Source organism: Monodelphis domestica, chromosome 3 (assembly GCF_027887165.1).
Source record: "Monodelphis domestica isolate mMonDom1 chromosome 3, mMonDom1.pri, whole genome shotgun sequence".
NCBI classification, from domain to species: Eukaryota; Metazoa; Chordata; class Mammalia; order Didelphimorphia; family Didelphidae; genus Monodelphis; species Monodelphis domestica.
In genome coordinates this window covers 403874284-403892032 of record NC_077229.1, presented here as the reverse complement: position 1 = coordinate 403892032, position 17749 = coordinate 403874284, and the positions used below count along the sequence as shown (strand labels likewise).

The window sequence follows — 17749 nt, the reverse complement described above, 5'->3', positions numbered from 1 at the left end:
GAGCTAACATAGTACCATGGAAAGCATGTTATAAAGATGTCATTTCTCTTTGTTGACAAAGTTACTAAACTGGTTACTTCACCTCCCACATTGGGGAGAGACAGAAATAATAGGAGTTCATAAATCAATCTCAGAGTCAAGAAGACCTGAGTTCAAGGCTGGCCCCTAACATGCTAGCTCAAGTCATCATTCATCCAGCTGCCATTGGTCCTGGAAGGACAACAACTGGCTATGTGTCTTTGGGTAAATCCCACTCTCTCAGTGCACTGGTGGAAGGAATTTCCTCAACAAGGAATTTCTTATATCAATGAATTCGCATTTTTCTTTAAAAAAAAAAGCGTTCACTAGGAGATCAGGGAAATACTGCAAGTGTAGTTTAGTCAGATTAATCAAAGCACACGACTAAGTCATGCTCTCCTTGTGAACAAAATTGTGCTTTGTGAGCTAAATAATAGCAATAATAATAACAATAGCCAGCATTTTTATTTGGCATTTTAAGGTTTGCAAAGAGGTTTACAAATATTGTTTTATCCTCACAGCAACCCTGGGAGGAAAATACTATTGATATCTCCATTTTACAACTAAAAGAACTGAGGCAGAGAGAGGTAGGTGACTTACACATGGTTACATAGTAAGTGTCTGAGTCTTCTGGATCTGAGGTTGGCTGTATTTGTTTGGCTGGTTTGTCTGGTTTATCAAACACAAAGAGTAGTTATTAATGTTGTTAACATGGAGAAAGGGAGGTCAGTAGAAGAGTGCCCCAGGAATCTGTCCTGGTCCTGTGCAATTTAACATTGTTAAAAAAAAAACTTGGATAAAGTCATGGATGGCATCCTTATCATATTTGCAGATGACACAAAGCTGAGAGGGTCCACACACTAGATAAGTTTGGATTCAGAAAGAGCCTGGAAGACTGAATCAAATAAAAAGAAATTTAACAGGGACAGATACAGAATCCTACATTTGGGTTCAGAGAATCAACAAACACAAAAAGGATGGAAGGAAAGATTTATGGATAGTAAGATAAATCTGCCATGTGCAAGGCAGCTTACAAATATTATCTCCCTTGATCCTCACAACAAACCTGGGAGGTAGCTGCTGTCATTATTCCCATTTTATAGATGAGGAAACCGAGACAAGGAGAAGTTAAGTGGCTTGTCTATGGTCACACAGCCAGTGTCTGAGGCTGAATTTGAGCTCAGATCTTGCTGACCCTGGGCCCAGCCTATGGTCTTACCCTAGCTACCTCTGAGGGTGGAGACAGGGGAAGGATGACTAGATATCTATTTAAATGAAAAAGATCTAGGGGTATCTGTGGACACAAGCTCTATATGAGTTAGTTTGATATGACAGCCAAACAAAGCTAATCTGATGTTAGTCTTCATGGAAAGAAGAAAGGAAAAAAAGAACAAAGCCCCAAATCTGTGTGCCACCCATGTCTAGAGGGATCACCATCTATTCCTCAGGAAGGGTAGCTGGGATTCTGCTCAGCTGTAGGGACCCTCGCCAGTTAGAGGACCATTCTGATGAGAAAGCACAGAGTACCCTTGGAGGCAATGACTTGCAAACATACAAATGAGGGCCAATGAATACACACTAGAGAAAGGCTTGTTTACAAGAGAAATTAAAAATAGCTCACGTTCCTATAGTCCTTAAAAAATAACCAAGCATTTTCTATGAGCTAGGCTGTATCAGTGTGTGAGAAGAGGAACAACTTGCCTGTGGACAAACACATGGCTGGCAGCCCTTAGAGGTGAAGAGTGAACAGAGATCTGTAGGCAATGTGGTAGGATGGAGAGAATTCTAAAGTCGGGAGTCAGAGGGTAGAGTTCAAATCCCATTTCTGGTGCTCATTATCTGCATGACCCTACCTGAGTAAATCACTTAATCTCCCTGGGTTCTCCCTTTGCCATCTATAAAATGTGACGGTTGCACTAGATGGTCTCTGAGGTCTTTTTCCTATCCTAGAATCCATGATCTTTTGATGCCAAGTATCATGCTATTTCCATCACACTGCTGCTTCTGAAGACACTGAGCAAAGGAAGCTTTAGAGGCAGGTGGGGCTAATCATGGAAGGCTTCCTCAAAGAAGTGGGCTTCCTTTGCAGGTAAAAATGAAAGGCAACAAGAGTCTGAAGTGAGTCTGAACTGCTAGCAACTGCTAACCAATAGTGGAATAGAGGTAGCAGAAGCAGGAGATACCGAGGGGAAGAAAGAGTGAGAAGGAAGGAAGGAAGGAAGGAAGGAAGGAAGGAAGGAAGGAAGGAAGGAAGGAAGGAAGGAAGGAAGGAAGGAAGGAAGGAAGGGAGGAAGGGAGGGAGGGAGGAAGGGAGGAAGGGAGGGAAGAAGGATGGAAGGAAAGAAGGAAAGCAGAAAAAAGAGGAGAGAAAGTGAGGGGACAAAGAGCTGGCATGGTTGGAAGGAAGGAAGGAAAGAATGAAAAAAGGGAATCAGTAAAGACAATCATAGAGCAGTCTCTCTCCTCTTTCCCGCCAGCCTCGCTCACTGTGGACAGGTGAAGCCTTTTGACTGAATCAATCATCGTATTTATTCTAATTGTATCGTAATCGTCCCCAAGGAGCCTGGTTCAAATGAGCTTGACATTATTAAAATTTTAATGCCCAGTTTTCATAGCTGAATGAATATTTAAAGGGTATGTCCTGGCTCAAGTTATGATGATGAAGAAATTAATGGAATGTCTTGTCTAATGCATGGTTATGTGTTGATGCAAAAAGTGGCGGAGGGGGGTGGGGAGGGAAGGTAGAGTCTGAGCCAAAAAGACCTGGAAAGCTAGTGTGGAGGAGTACATGGCATCCAACCTCAGACTATGGTCCTCCTTCCCAGAAGTTATGACCATGGTGGGGGGCATATATCACTCTAAGGGGGAGGGGGCACAAATTGGGTTTGGGAACAAAAACAGAATCAAGGATTTGGAGACATCCCCAGAGTACAGAATACCAAAGAGCCCAAACTTTCCCTTTTCTCAGAGTTAATCCCACATGTAGATGTCTTAATAATGTTTTCTCCTTATTTGTAAGGTGACAAATGGGCCAGATTGCCTTCCCCCCCAAAACAAAAACAAAAACAAATAACTCCCCCTGCAGATACCCCAAATCAACCCAGAAAGCAAAGAATTCCAGGGGGTCCTGGCCCTTCCTGGAGACTGGCTCCAAGTTTGAACTCAAACAAAAGGAATGAACACATAAGGAAGGCTTAAGAGTGAGAGGCTATTGCCCAGAGGAAAAGGTGGAAAAAAGAGGAGAGAAAGTAAGGGGACAAAGAGCTGGCATGGATGGAACCATCTAAAAAAGAAAACATTCACCTAAAATAAAGCTTTATGAAGTTGTCTTGCCAATAGACAAGGGGTTGGACTTCATACAGCTGTCTAAAGAATGTTCTCACTCTTAAAAAAGGAAGCAAAGTTACCAGAGACGCAGCCACAGCAGGAGCTGCAGGAAATTAACTATTTTCTTTGTCTTCATTTCTTTCTCCTTCTCTCCCTCCCCTTCTCTCTCTCTCTCTCTCTCTCTCTCTCTCTCTCTCTCTCTCTCTCTCTCTCTCTCTCTCTCTCTCTCTCTCTCTCTCTCTCTCTCTCTCTCTCTTTCTCTCTCTCTGTCTCTCTCATTCTCTCTCTTTCTTCTTTCCTATCTCCTCCCTCTGTCTTACTCTCTTTCTCCCTCTCTCATTGCCTCTCTATTCTTTCTTTCCTTCCTCTCTCTTTTCCCTTCTCCTCCTCCCTGTCTTTTTCTCTCTCCCTCCCTTGCTCTCATTCTCTCTTTGTCTCTCCATATTTCTTCCTCTCTCCTCCTTTTCCCTCTCTTCTTCCTCTCTCTGCCTGTCTATCCTTCCTTTCCTATCTCTTTCCTGTTTTTTATTGTATATCCCTTTGTCACAAGCTTTTCTCTGTTTCCTTTTCTCAGTAGCTTGCATCTCCTTCTCTGTCTGGCTTTCTATACAGTCCCATCCCCAGTCCAATTTTCCAAAATGAATTTGGCTAAAGAAAGAATAAGGAGACAACATGGTTGTGGGTGCTGGGGACTGGGACAGAAAGGCAGGAAACTTTCAGACATAGTGAGAAAATTCTCAATTCAGCTCTGAGTTTCATGTACCCTGGCCCACACCGACTGGAGAAATATACCTCGCTGAGCTCTGACACTTCATTTCTGCCGAGAATTGAGAAAGCACTGGGCCGTATTTCATCGCTCCATCTAGCTCGGCGCCCGTCTGACAGCCGATACGCCTGTGAACGCTCCCCGAACTCCAGCCTAAACGGGACATGAAAAATGGGGCCCTGTTTGCTGTTCTTTACTTTCAGGACCCTGAGGGTGGTATCCAGTAATGGGGTGGGGGGGAGTAAGAGGAGGGCAGTAGAGCTGAGGAACAGATACTCTGTGGATTCATTCCAGCTGTACTCATCAGCAAGTCTATTTGGAATACCTTCTCCATAACGTCCACCTTGTGGTACTAAATGATGACAACGATGATGATGATGAAGATGACACTTCACAATTTATTATATAGCCCCTCCTATGTGCTAAATGCTTTACCAGTATTCTTTCATTTGATCCTCACTACAACCCTGAGATGCAGGTGCTGTTATTATCCCCATGTTATAGCTGAGGAAACTGAGATGACAAGTAGGGGACATAAGTGGAGGAAGGAAGACAGTGTTTCTGGGGAGAATAAAAAATGTCCCTGAAAGTCCAAGAATAAAAGTTCACATCTCTACTTCTTTAAAGTTTCACAAAATGCTTTCCTTATGATAATCTTAAAAGTTAAATAAATAAAGCTATTATTTTGATTCCCATTTCACACAACTCCTAAATGCTAGGGCTTAGATTCAGTCAGGTCTCTTGACTCCCAAGACTCTTTTTTTTAACCAGATCTCAAGTGGAAATAGCTCGTGCCTCAGGATCCCTGCCCCAGAAGGTTCTTTTTCTCTCTATTGTCATTATTTAAAGCTGAACCAGCTAGCCCCTTCCACCAACACCATCATCATTCCCTTGGTGCCATGATGCTAACCAGCACACTGGAGAGATAAAAGCTTTATCAAGGAGTTAAAGGTAAAATAAAAGAAGACAGGGTACAAAGGCATTCTCTAGTTTACAAAGGCACTAAGATCTTCTGATTAACCCCATGTGATCCCCATCCAGGGACTTCTTGCCTCTAAAGAGTCTGGTCTGGTAGTCTGACTCCCCAACTGTTCTTAACCTTCAGCTTTATTATCCCTCTTAATAATCTAGAGCAAACATGTGCCTCTTTATATAGTCAAAAGAGCACTAAATAGGCAGCTAGGTGATTCAGTAGATTGAGAGCTAAGCCTTCAGGCTGGAAGTTTGGGGTTCAAATCTGGCCTCAGACATTTCCTAGCTATGTGATCCAAGGCCAAGCCTCTTAATCTCTGTTGCCTAGCTCTTACCATTCTTCTGCCTTGGAACCAATATACAGGAAAGAAAAGAAAGAAAGAAAGAAAGAAAGAAAGAAAGAAAGGAAAGAAAGAAAGAAAGAAAGAAAGAAAGAAAGGAAGAAGAAAGAAAGAAAGAAAGAAAGAAAGAAAGGAAAGAAAGAAAGAAAGAAAGAAAGAAAGAAAGAAAGAAAGAAAGAAAGGAAAGAAAGAAAGAAAGAAAGAAAGAAAGAAAAGAAAGAAAGAAAGAAAGAAAGAAAGAAAGAAGAAAGAAAGAAAGAAAAGAAAGAAAGAAAGAGAAGAAAGAAGAGAGGGAGGGAGGACAAGTTAGATTTAGAGACAGAAGATCCCATTTCAAATCCTGGTTCCATCACTTCCTAGTTGTAGGAATACAAACAAGCCATTTAACCTTGTTGTGTTTCAGTTTCTTTATCTATGAGATAGGTGTAATAATTATACTTCCTGATTCCTGGATTATCAGCTCTGGAGTCAATAGTTTATGCTTTGTCAATTGTCTATACTTAAGAAAAGTGTCAAAGAAGATGTTAATAATGAATATTAGACCTAATCATGTCCCTTTGTTTTCAGGGAGCCAGGTTTTTAAGCATCTACTAGCACTCCCTTGGGGTAGAACATTTTTTCTTCTCTCTCTCTTTTTGGCAATTCCATATCCTAGGACCACTTCTTGGGACAATCCCACCAAGTTCCATTTCTATGCATTCAAGCTAGAGAAGGAGAGGATTTGAACTGGACCTTGAAAGAGAATAATGATGGTGTTGATGATGATGACGACTGGCATTTATATAGTGTTTTTAGGTGGTTTGCACAGTGCTTTACAAATATGATCTCATTTTATCCTCTACCACAATCCTGGAAAGAAAGTGCTATTATTATTTTAATTTTATATAAGAGGGAAATGGAGACAATCAAATGTTAAATGACTTTCCCCGAGTTATATAGCTAGCCTATATAACTGAGGCCAGATTCTTCAGGTCCAGCAATCTATGGGGGACATTCTGTATAAAAAATCAGCCAGTTAGCCAATAAACATTCACTGAATGACTACTCATATTCCAGGTAGTATGCCAAGCCCTAGAGATATGAAGAAAGGTAAAAGATAGTCCTTGCTCTCAAGGAACTCACATTCTAATGGAGGAGACAACATGCAAACAACTATATACATACAAGCTATAGAAAGGATAAATTGGAAATAGCCAACAAAGGGAAGACACTAGAATTAAGGGGAATTAGGAAAGATTTCCTGAAGAAGGTAGGATTTTAGCCTGGACTTAAAGAAAGCTAGAAGATAAGAAGTGAGATGAGGAGGGAAAGAATTTCAGGTATGGGTCATAGCCAGTGAAAATATCTGGGGTCAAGAGATACATTTTCTGGTTTGAGGAGCATCAAAGAGATCCTAGTCACTGAATTGCAGAATACATGGCAGGGTAAAGTGGGAAGAAAGAGGAGGAGAGAGGAGTAGAAGTTAAAAGAAAGAAGGAGGAAGGTGGTGGTATAGAAGCAAGTTATGAAGGACTTTGAACACTAGAGGATTTTATTTTTGATATTAGAGGCAGTCTGGTGAATTAGCCAATAGAATCCACTCCACAATAATGTTTTAAAATACATAAGATTACAAAGGAAAGCAATTATATTGAAATACGATTGTCCAAATTGTGTAAATGTATATGTATATATGTGTATGTGCATGTACACACACAGAAGTTCACAGGTTGCAGGTTAAGAATCCCTAATCAATCTACCTATATGAGCAGGTAATGATGAGGAAACTGAGAGCCAGAAAAATTTAGCCCAAAACTACTTAGGTAGCATTCTAAGATTCAAACTTGGGCAGCATGATATACTGGAAACAGAAATCAGAGGACCTGGGTTCAAATCTAGATTTGCCATTTTGGGCAAATCTTTTTATCTAAACTCATTTCATCAGACTAGATGATTTTAAAAGTCTTTTTTAGCTTTAAATCTGTCATGCTTTGGTCCAAAGACTCCAAAATTAGTCCTGTTCCTGATACCTTGCCCTTCCTCTCTGAACTGAAGGAAGCCTGAGACTTAAGAGCTGTACTTCCCTTGCTCTTCTTACCTCCAGCTCTCTCCTTCCCTAGGGTCAGAGGATCATAGATTTACAGTTGAAAAAGGAAAGAAAAGGAAACATGTTTGGAGAGGTTAAGTGTTTTGCCCAAAGTCATTCACCAGTCAAGACAAGTCAAAGAAAGAAACATTTTTTGAGTACTTATATGGTTCTTGTGCTGGGATTACAAATAAAAGAAATGAAAGAAAGACAATCCCTATTCTCAAGGAGTTTATATTCTAATTATGAATAGGTAAGACAAAAAAGGAAGCTGAAAGAAGGTCTAGGAGAGTAGCAGGGAAAGTCTGGAGAGATAGGAGTGGAGCCTGGAACAGAATGAAGGTGTGGCTGACCTGGTCTCTTTCTCTGAGCTATAGAAGAGTTAAAGCCATAGCCAAAATGATGAACTGAGAATGAGAATGATAAAGGGGTATAGGGAGGGGTGTGTACATTAGGCCACCTAAGAAGAGGTGAACCATCTCAGGTCCAAAATGTAGCAGGTCAAACCTTTCATAGAAGCTGCTGTATTTCCAACCTGGACAAGATAAAGGGTGTTTAGATAGATAGATAGATAGATAGATAGATAGATAGATAGATAGAGAGAGAGAGAGAGAGACAGACAGACAGACAGACAGACAGAGACAGACAGAGACAGACAGAGAGAGACAGAGAGACAAAGAGAAGGAGATGAATCAATAGGGGAAGGAAGAGAGGAAAGAAGGAAAAGAAGGAAGGAAGGAAGGAAGGAAGGAAGGAAGGAAGGAAGGAAGGAAGGAAGGAAGGAAGGAAGGAAGGAAGGAAGGAAGGAAGGAAGGAAGGAAGGAAGGAAGGAAGAAAGGAAGGAAGGAAGGAAGGAAGGAAGGAAGGAAGGAAGGAAGGAAGGAAGGAAGGAAGGAAGGAAGGAAGAAAGGAAGGAAGGAAGGAAGGAAGGAAAAAGTAAAAGGGAAAGATCAGTGGCTTTAGCCTCATGGACCTGAATTCTTGTTCCACTATTTCCTGGTAGACTCTACAATCCTATTAACCCCTTCATCTCTCTGGGCCTCAGTTGTTTCACCTGTAAAGGAAGGCATTGGATGAGATGACTTCTAAGGTCCATTTCAGTTTCATTCAAATTTTATGAGTTTGGGGGGTCAAAGGCTGCTGACATTTCCCAGAGGGTCTGAAAGTAGGAGTGGGGAAAGCTGGGTGGCTTGGAGTTGGTCTAAGATTTGTTTTTATTTTTTAGAGAGGCACAGAGGAAATATGGCTTAACAATGAGGAAAGTGGGTATTCCAGGAAAGGGGGGTAAGCTGAGGGGAAGGAGTGATGATGGCAATGCCCAATCAGACTAGACAGATCAAAAGGTCAGGCAGAGTTAGGACAATGAAGTACCTGTAAGTCATGGCCTAATGAGGGAACTAGGAGGAAGGACACCAAAGATGGCCTGATGTAGTAGGCTCCCTCCTCGAATTCTCTCATTACTCCCTTTTTCAGACTGAGGGCTAGCCTGCCTTGAGGTGCCTCCCAAATCCTCCTCTCAAAGAGTGGGAGCAGTAGAGACTCAAAGGGACACTGTACATGGAGCAAAGGAACGTAATCTTTTCCCTTTCTGCATTCTCTCCATGTCTTTCCTGTATTTGGTGACTCTCACATCCAGACAATCCCTTTTTGGTTGCTTAGATTCCCACCCACAGCATTTTTCTCTTAGCTCTGCCAGGAAATCGTCAAATAGGTGCATCACCAGGAATGTTAAACCAGCCATTTCCTTATTAATCACTTATGTCTTGTGACTCCTTGTTTCACTCCTTCCTCACTCTCCGACAGCACAGAGACACAGAGACCACAAGATGGAGACACAGAGGGAGGGAGGCACCGGCAAGGAGGCAATTCTTTTTTCAGTGTGTCTCTATTTTTTTCCCCGATTCTGTTTCAGAATAAGAACAGATATTTCCTGTCTTCAGGGAATTCCCAGTCACTTTGGGGAAAAGAGGAATATACACCCATAAAAACACTGTTCACACATATATGTTAAGCAATTAGATAACAATATAAGGCAACATATGACCAAGGGCTAGAGTGTGTGTTTCAAGCAGAAAATATTACAGGAGGACAAAGAGAAAGTGTGATGAAGTAACAGCTCAAATTTATATAACCTTTGACAGTTTACAAAGCCCTTCACGCTTTTCTTAAAATGGCAGTTCTGTGGGAAAACCAGTTCATTAGAGGAAGCCATAGGGGTGAAGTGTCACATGGTCAGAAAGTGAGAGAACTCATAGAATCATCTTTTCCTTCAAGACAAAGCTCCCACCCAGTGCTTCCCTCTGCACACCTCCTTTCTAGGTCCCTCCAATTGCTAGTGCCATCCCTTTTAGGCTACCGTGTATTGTTTTGTATTCATTCTTTGTGTGTGTGTGTGTGTGTGTGTGTGTGTGTGTGTGTGTGTGTGTGTGTGTGTATCCTCTGTATGCTTATAAATGAGCACTTATCTCCCCCAAGGGACTGTAACTTCTTGACAGCAGTTATATTTTTTTAATATTTATATTCCCACTGCTTAGCCCAGCTCCTGGCACATAGTAGGAACTTATTGAAGACTGGGTGATTGATTAATGAATTGACTAGCTCTAGTCCTTGCTAAATAGGAAGATCAATCACATTTTAACCTATCCAAAGGCACAAATTTGCCCTGGGTCATGCCCATTGCCCCAGCCAGTGTTAAGCTCAATGTCCTTTGGCTGGATGATCTGACCTTATCAGGAGCTACCTCCTGCTTTTGCATACCCACAAAATGCCTTGATACACAGAATGTTTTGAGCTCCAAGCATTTCTCTCTCCTCTCAAACCAGCCTTCCCAACCTCCACCCCTACAACACACACACACACACACACACACACACACACACACACACACACACACACACACACACATATACACACACCATTATAGTTAAGATAAGGTAAGTTTGGGAATGCATTCGTTATGGGGACAATAAAGTCCCCAAACCTATATTTGTAACGTATAAGCATACCTACAGGACCAATGAAAATATCTGCCCAAGACCCACCTGGACGATTCCAGGTTCTCTAACCTTGCTAATCCTTTTCGAGTTTTTTTGTTTGTTTTTCTGTTAATTTTTAAAAATTACTGCTACATTTCATTTTGAGATAGCAGATATTTCCCAAACAAACCTCTTTACAAAGTCATTTTATCTCTGGATAACAGAAAGGACAAGCAGCTTTTAACTTTGGCAGTATGGTATTAACATCGACCATTGCCATTTACCAGTTTGTCATCTCTAGGTATTAACTTTATTTACATCAGGGAAGTCATTGTGTATGTTCTTTTGGCTCTGCCTCTTTCACTCTGCATTACTTCATACAAATCTGGCATTTTTCCCCCTGAATTCTTCATATTCATCATTCTTTATGACATATTTGTATTCCATTTTATCTATACACCATAATTTGTTCAGTCATTCCCCCAATCAATGGGCATATTTTTTGTTTCCAGCTTCTTGTTATCAAAAATTATGCTGCTATGGACACTTTAGTAAATATGGATCTTTTCTTGCTGTCAATAACTGACTTGGGATATAGTTGCAGTAGTGAGATCTCTAAGTCAGAGTATAAGCAAATATCTGGGTCAACAGATATGAACAATTTTGTAACTTTTCTTGAATAATTCCCAATTGTTTTCCAGTTGTCAAACCAATTCACAGCTCTACCAAAAGTGAATTAGTACACCTGTCTTCCCTCATCCCCTCCAATAGTTTTTTTCCCATCTTTTAGCATCTCTGCTAGCTTAAACAATATAAAAGTAACCATTCAATCTAACCTTGCTAATTTTAAGCTAGATTCCTAATATTCCTGCCACTCCCAGGTTATTGAACCTCTGCTCTCAGAGCATCTACCTAAAATCACCTCATCAAGAATCAAAATGTTTGCAGCCCTAAAATGGTGGTTCCTCCTCCCCAGATTTTCCACTCCAACTCCTCCAAACTTCTTACTCTATGGGTTCAGCCTATGCTTTTATTTCAAATCTTTACCACGCTCTTGAGTCCTCATAGAATTATATATCTAGAGTGGAAAGAAGATCATCAAATCCAATTTCCTCATTTTCCAGACTAGGAAATTGGTCTAGATTAGTTAAATGCCCTGTTCTTGTTGCTATTGGTTAGTTATGTCCAACTCTTTTCAATGTTATTTTTATTGTCATGCAAAACACATTTCTATAGTAGTCATTGTAATAAGAACAAAATCATATATAACCCAAACCCCAAAATAAACCATACATGGCCGATTCTTCATGACCCCATTTAGGGTTTTCTTGGCAAAAATACTAGAGTGGTTTGCCATTTTTTTTCCAGCTCATTTTTTAAGATGAGGAAACTGAAGCAAACAGGGTTAAGTGACTTGGCCAGGATTACTTAGCTAGTAAATTCTAAGACTGGAATTGAACTCAGGAAGAGGTCTTCCTGACTCCCAGCCTAGAGATCTATCCATTTTGCCACCTAGCTGTCAAGGTTAAATGACCTAACCAAAATCAAATAAATAATATATTGCAGAGTTAGGTCAACTTCAGGTCCCATGGCTCTCAAGTTCAGCATAATTTCCACTTCACCATACTCCTGAGGACACTGACTGGACTCTTCCACCTACTTATACACAATCAGTAGCCAGTATATGCCCAACCCACCACTCTTTTCCCTTCTGCCTCCATTTATAAGACACTTCATTCCTCCACATTTTCTCAAAGCTCTTCTCTCAGACAGAATTCTCCTTTTCATGATTTTGGACAGACATTTCTTTTTACTATTTTAATCCTTGCATGGCATTCCCAGTCCTCCATATTTCTACCTCTTGGATCTCTTCTCAAATTTATTATTCCTTATTTAGAAAGCTTTTTAGTCTATGTGTCCCTTTGGTAGCTGAACAAATCCTATAGACCCCTTTTCAGAATAATGTTTTGTTTTGTCTTAGAATCAATACAAAGTATTAGTTCTATGGCAAAAGAGCAGTAAGGACTAGGCAATCAGGGTTAAATCTCACAGGTAGGAGGTATCTGGGGCCAAATTTGAACCCAGGATCTCCTATTTCCAGGCCTGGCTCTCTATCCACTGAGACACCTAGATGCCCTTGCTTATAGGTATAATTTCCCTAGACTCTGCCAGGGTCAGTCATAGGTCTCTGTAGAACCTTAATCATGTCAATGTATTCACATTTCCTGGAAAAGACACTGGCCAGTTCCCTATGATGGTTTTTGATCCATGGGTCTTAAATCACCAATCCACATCCACCTCCAAGCTTTCCAAGGACAGAGCCCATCTTAAAATGGTCCAGTCACAGTTGAGACCTGAATCAGCCTTAAAGATGGTCTAATCTGACCATCTTATCTTATTCCTGAAGTTTAATGATTCCTTTTGTTTCATTAATCATTTTCCTGATATATTTGGGGTTTAAAAATTTTTTTAACAAAAAGATGTTTACTTAGCCATAGAAGACATTCAACAAGGATACTGCAGCACTTATCTTGGGTAGTCTCAGCCCCCCTTAACTCCATATGGAACTGCCTCTGGACAGCAGAGCAGAGAGTGGTGACTCATGCTGCCTTGGGGACATCTGCCAGATCTGAATGATCCAGATATATTTGTAACAAAGAAAAGTAGTTATGCAAAACTAACTAACACCAAAAACTTATCTGATGGTGTATGTGACACTGTGACCCCCTCCTCTCCCATTTCTCTGCCAAGATGGAGCAGGGAGGGGAGTGGGCGGGAGGGTCATCATCTGTTCTTTGGGCCTGAGACTGGTCATTAAAATTAATCAGAGCTCCACTCAGTGTCATTTACATGACAATAGTCACTTTGGCTATTGCTCTTATTCTGGTTTTACTTCACTATGCATCAGTTCCTTTAAATCTTCCCATTTCTCAGAATTCCTTGTGGTCATCATTTTTCATAACACATAAATATTCTATTACATTCTTATATGACAGTTTGTTCCTCTGATCCCAAATCCAGGGGCACCCATTTTATTTCCATATCTGGCTATCATAAAAACTGCTTCTATGAATAATTTGGTTTGCAAGGGATTTTTGCATTTTTAACTTCATTTTACAAATGAAGAAACAGCCCTAGAGAAGAGATTAGTCAGGATAATAGATACTCCTTTTCAGGAGCATATTTGGGACTAGAATCGTAGTCCCCAAGGTTCAGATCTTAAAGGATGTTTGTGCCAATCTGTACCTCAACCAGAGTCAACCTCAACCAAGGAGACTCCTTGGGCATGTTTGATCTTGGGTGAGTGACTTCATCTATGAAGCTCAGTTTCCTCATCTATAAAATTGGTTGGGGGCGGGGGGGGGGGTGGGGGGCTAGATGATGTCTTTAAAGGTCCTTCCTATCCTTTCCTTTGATCCTAAGACTTTCAGTGAGAGGGAACTCAACTCACATCCACCTGAGGCAACCCAGTTCATGTTTGAACTATTCTAATGACTATTAGATTAAGCTGCTTCCCTTTTCTTCATCTGTTGTCTCTTACACTCTCTGGTAAGGGGATGAGAATGGGTTAGGAAATAGGAAAGAAAGAACAATGGACTTTGCATCAGGAGACTGGATTCTAGTCCTGACTTTGCTATTCGATTTGGACAAGTCATTGAACCTTTTATGTCTCTCATTTTGTCCATTTGCAAAATAGAGAAAATATCATTTCTGCTACTTTGTGGGGCTATTAAGTCTCAAAAAAAGATACTGACTGTAAGAATACTTCAAAAAGTAAAAGGCACAGTATAGATGTAAGGGACGGTTATATATATGCATATATATAATTCTATTATAATTGATTCTAAATTAATATTTGGTAATTCTGCAAAATGGCTATGACTATAGAACTGAGCCAGAAAATTAAAGGCAAATGTTATCTCTTGTTGCAGCTGGAATTGACTATCTCAGAAACAGTGCTTGAAGATCCAGTGCTCACTCCCTGGTAAACAGAGCAAGACATTTCCCCTGATCACTAGGGAAGAGCAGACACTCATGGGAAATCAGCCCAGAGGATTCCTCCCAAGATCCTTGTCACCTTGCACACCAGAGTGAATAGGCTGCCTTACACAGACATGCTTCTCTTAACCCACTCTCAGGAGGATACTCTCTGAAATATGCCCCCAGCAGTGGGTATGGGCTGCACAGAGCCATCCCCACTCTCCCAAATGACAGGGGCATCTCGGTGCAATAAAAGGGCAGGGCAAGAAGCAATTTGTAAGAGCATTTGGAATCAGTTTGCAGTCACAGCTGGGGTCAGTCTCTAGTCAGGGTTAGAAGTCAATCTGTGGTGGAATTACATAGTCAATCTATGACTAAACTCAGGGTCAATTTGTCACCAAGGTTAGAAGAGCAGCCGGTAACTAGGGGTTGTGGTTAGTCTGTGGCTGAAATTAGGAAGTCAGGCTGTGCCTGCAGAATGGTGTTTCCCTCTTTAAAATGAAGTGACTCATGTTGGTTTTAATTCTATGACCCGAGAATCGTTAAATCTCTAATCACTAAGCATACCTGCCCAGATATGCTATTTGGGTATATGCAATCCCTCCTTTAGAGAGGCCAAGACCATCAATTGGAAAGGGAAGGAGAGAGGGAACTGATTCCTGGAAAATGCTCCAAGGTCTTTTATCTTTAGACCGGAAGAAGAGTTATTTAAACCCTTGATAATGGCATAATGTGGGAGGGAGAACAGGGCAGGGAAAGGGCATAGAAAGCCTATGAAGAAGAGAACGTAAGCTACCACTGAAGTCCTAGGGAAAGTAGTCCCTAAAATAAAGAGACTGTGGCCACCAACCCCATGATCAAGGATATATTTGAAATATCAGTGTGTTTGTGTCTGTGTAAATATGGTTGGGAAACACATGAGTGGATCTCTTTGTGTCTATGGAAGCATATTGTTGGCTCTCAAAGGGTCTCCAAAAGCACATGAGTGTGCCTGAAGTTCACTAGTTGTGCTACAAATTGTGTGATTCTTTCATGTATAAAGACTTTATCCAACTCTCCTACAGCATGCCATGATTCCTTCTCCTTGCAAAAAATATTGTGTTGTGAGCAAAAAAAAAAAAATTTTTGAAAACTACTGTTATATGCATGTGCTTATGCATATGTACATTAAATGTATATTCATCCTATGTACGTTGGCACTTGTGAGTGTGTGTTTCTCCAATGTATATGTAGCTCTGGGGGAAAAATGTCACCATCACTGCCATTATCACTGTGAAATCCAAGATCTTAGCTTAGAGTAGTAGTTGTCTTTGCCCAAATTTTCTGAGTCTCTGTGTCTTCTTTTTTTTTAATCCTTTACCTTCTGTCTTAGAACCAATATTGTGTATTGATTAGGTGGAAGCATGATAAGAGCTAGGCAATGGGGGTTAAGTGACTTGCCTAGGATCATATAGCCAGGAAGTATATGAGGCCAGGCTCGAACCCGTCAGCTCCTGTCTCCAAGCCTGGTTCTCTAGACTCTTAGCCACCTAGCTGCCCTATCTCCCTGGATTCTGCAACCTACTTGACTAGACTTTCTTCAAGTCTCACCTAAAATCTTACCTTCCACAGGAATCTCAATTATATTAATTAAAATTAATTAATTAGTCCTTAATTATAGTCCATCAGATTGTAAGTCCTTGAGGGCAGGAAGTGTTTTTTGCTTCTTTTTTTATTCCTAGCACTTAGCACAATGCCCAACATGGAGTAGGCACTTAATAAATGTTTATTGATTAATGGTGCCTTCCATCTCTGGATTATTTCCAATTTATCCTATAATATAGCTTGTTCGAACATAGCTGTTTGCATGTTATCTCCTCTGTTAATTATGAGCTCCTCCAAGGTAAGAAATGTCTTTTATCTCTCTTTGTATCCTCAACCTTTAGTGCAGTTCCTAGTATATAATAAACACTTAATAAATGCTTTGTTGACTGCCTAACCTAATGCCCAGGGCTAACCATTTCTGTCCTTCTGTGTTTTTATTGCAGATGAACAGACCCATCCAGGTGAAGCCTGCGGACAGCGAGAGCCGAGGAGGTAGTAGCCATCTGCATTGGTCCCGTACCCAAAGGCTCACTTATTTAGGTCCCCTCATGGACAAAGCCTTGGTCCATCTCCACCACCCACACTGGTCCATGCCCTGACCCTCAAGCATCACTTCTGTTCAGTCCCACCCCCAGAGAGCTTCAGACTGAAAGGCCTTGAGCACTAGGGCCCTGGAGAGGGGTGGGAATTTGTGGGATTCTACCCACACTCAAACTCTCTCATAGTCTAGGTTTGCCCCTGCCATTATGTCTTCCATGATGGGGAGAGGAAGGTCTTATGACCCCTATCCTGAGAAAGCTCTGTCTGAGTTACTCTGGTCTGGGAGGGTTGGGAGGGTTGGTGGTAGATGGGAGATGAGGGATGATGGTTAAGGTTTCAGCATGGGTGGTTGCTTTGGAGAAAGAGGGGAAAGAGGTTTGGGGGCCAAGAAGGAGAAACGTTTAGAGTGGGGAAGGGCAGAATGGGGTTGTGGAGGACCACAATTTGAGACAGGAAGTGGAAGAGGGTAGAATGAATGGCCATGCTACCCTAGCACCTATGATTTCTGTGGGACTGTTTGTGACTTGGTCACCCCAATATCTCTACCCTTTTTCTCCAGTCCTGGGACTCAGTTCCCTGCCTACTGATCTCCTCATCCCTCCCAGGGATGTCTAAAGGTAGCCTGAATTTTGATGAAAAGCCTACTGTGATGATGACTCTAGGATCCCACCTTGGGCAATCAAAAGCCTTCAGAAAAAGATTTGGTTCAAGAACCAAGAGCCCTGAGTTCAAGTCCTCACTATGCCACTAACAGGACCTAAGAAGAATTATGTCACTTCTCTGGGCCTCAGCTTCCTTTTCTGTAAAATGAGGGATTTGGATCAGAGCACCTAGTCTAAGGTTCCTTCCAGCTCTGATAGTCTATGATTTGGGGTGGTTATCAGTGAGCTGCTGTTATGGAAGTGACTAGTATTGAGTTGGACTTAGGAAAGGGATTGGAGCAAAAGATATTACCTTCCTCCCCTCAGACATACTTTGAGCATGTTTACCTAAAACTTGGAGGTAGGTTTGGTAAAGAGCTTTTAGGAGAGAGCTTTAAAAACCTGGGAAAAGATCTAAAAAGGTAGAACCAAGGTAAAACGGAAATAGCTGAGAACTCTGCATTTTGGATTAATAAAGGCAGGAGGGTAGAGGGTCAGGGCCCATTAAATGTGGAAGGGGAAAGGATATGAATTGTTCT

The 17749-nt window shown here is 41.3% G+C and overlaps 1 protein-coding gene across 1 annotated transcript in view; it reads left to right on the top strand.

Annotated features, from left to right (window-relative positions):
* CELF4 (CUGBP Elav-like family member 4) overlaps window positions 1–17749 on the top strand; it is a 579256-nt gene that overhangs the window by 414290 nt on the left and 147217 nt on the right. The window contains 1 exon segment of the mRNA XM_056824360.1: window positions 16473–16521. Coding sequence (XP_056680338.1) covers window positions 16473–16521 — 49 coding nt within the window.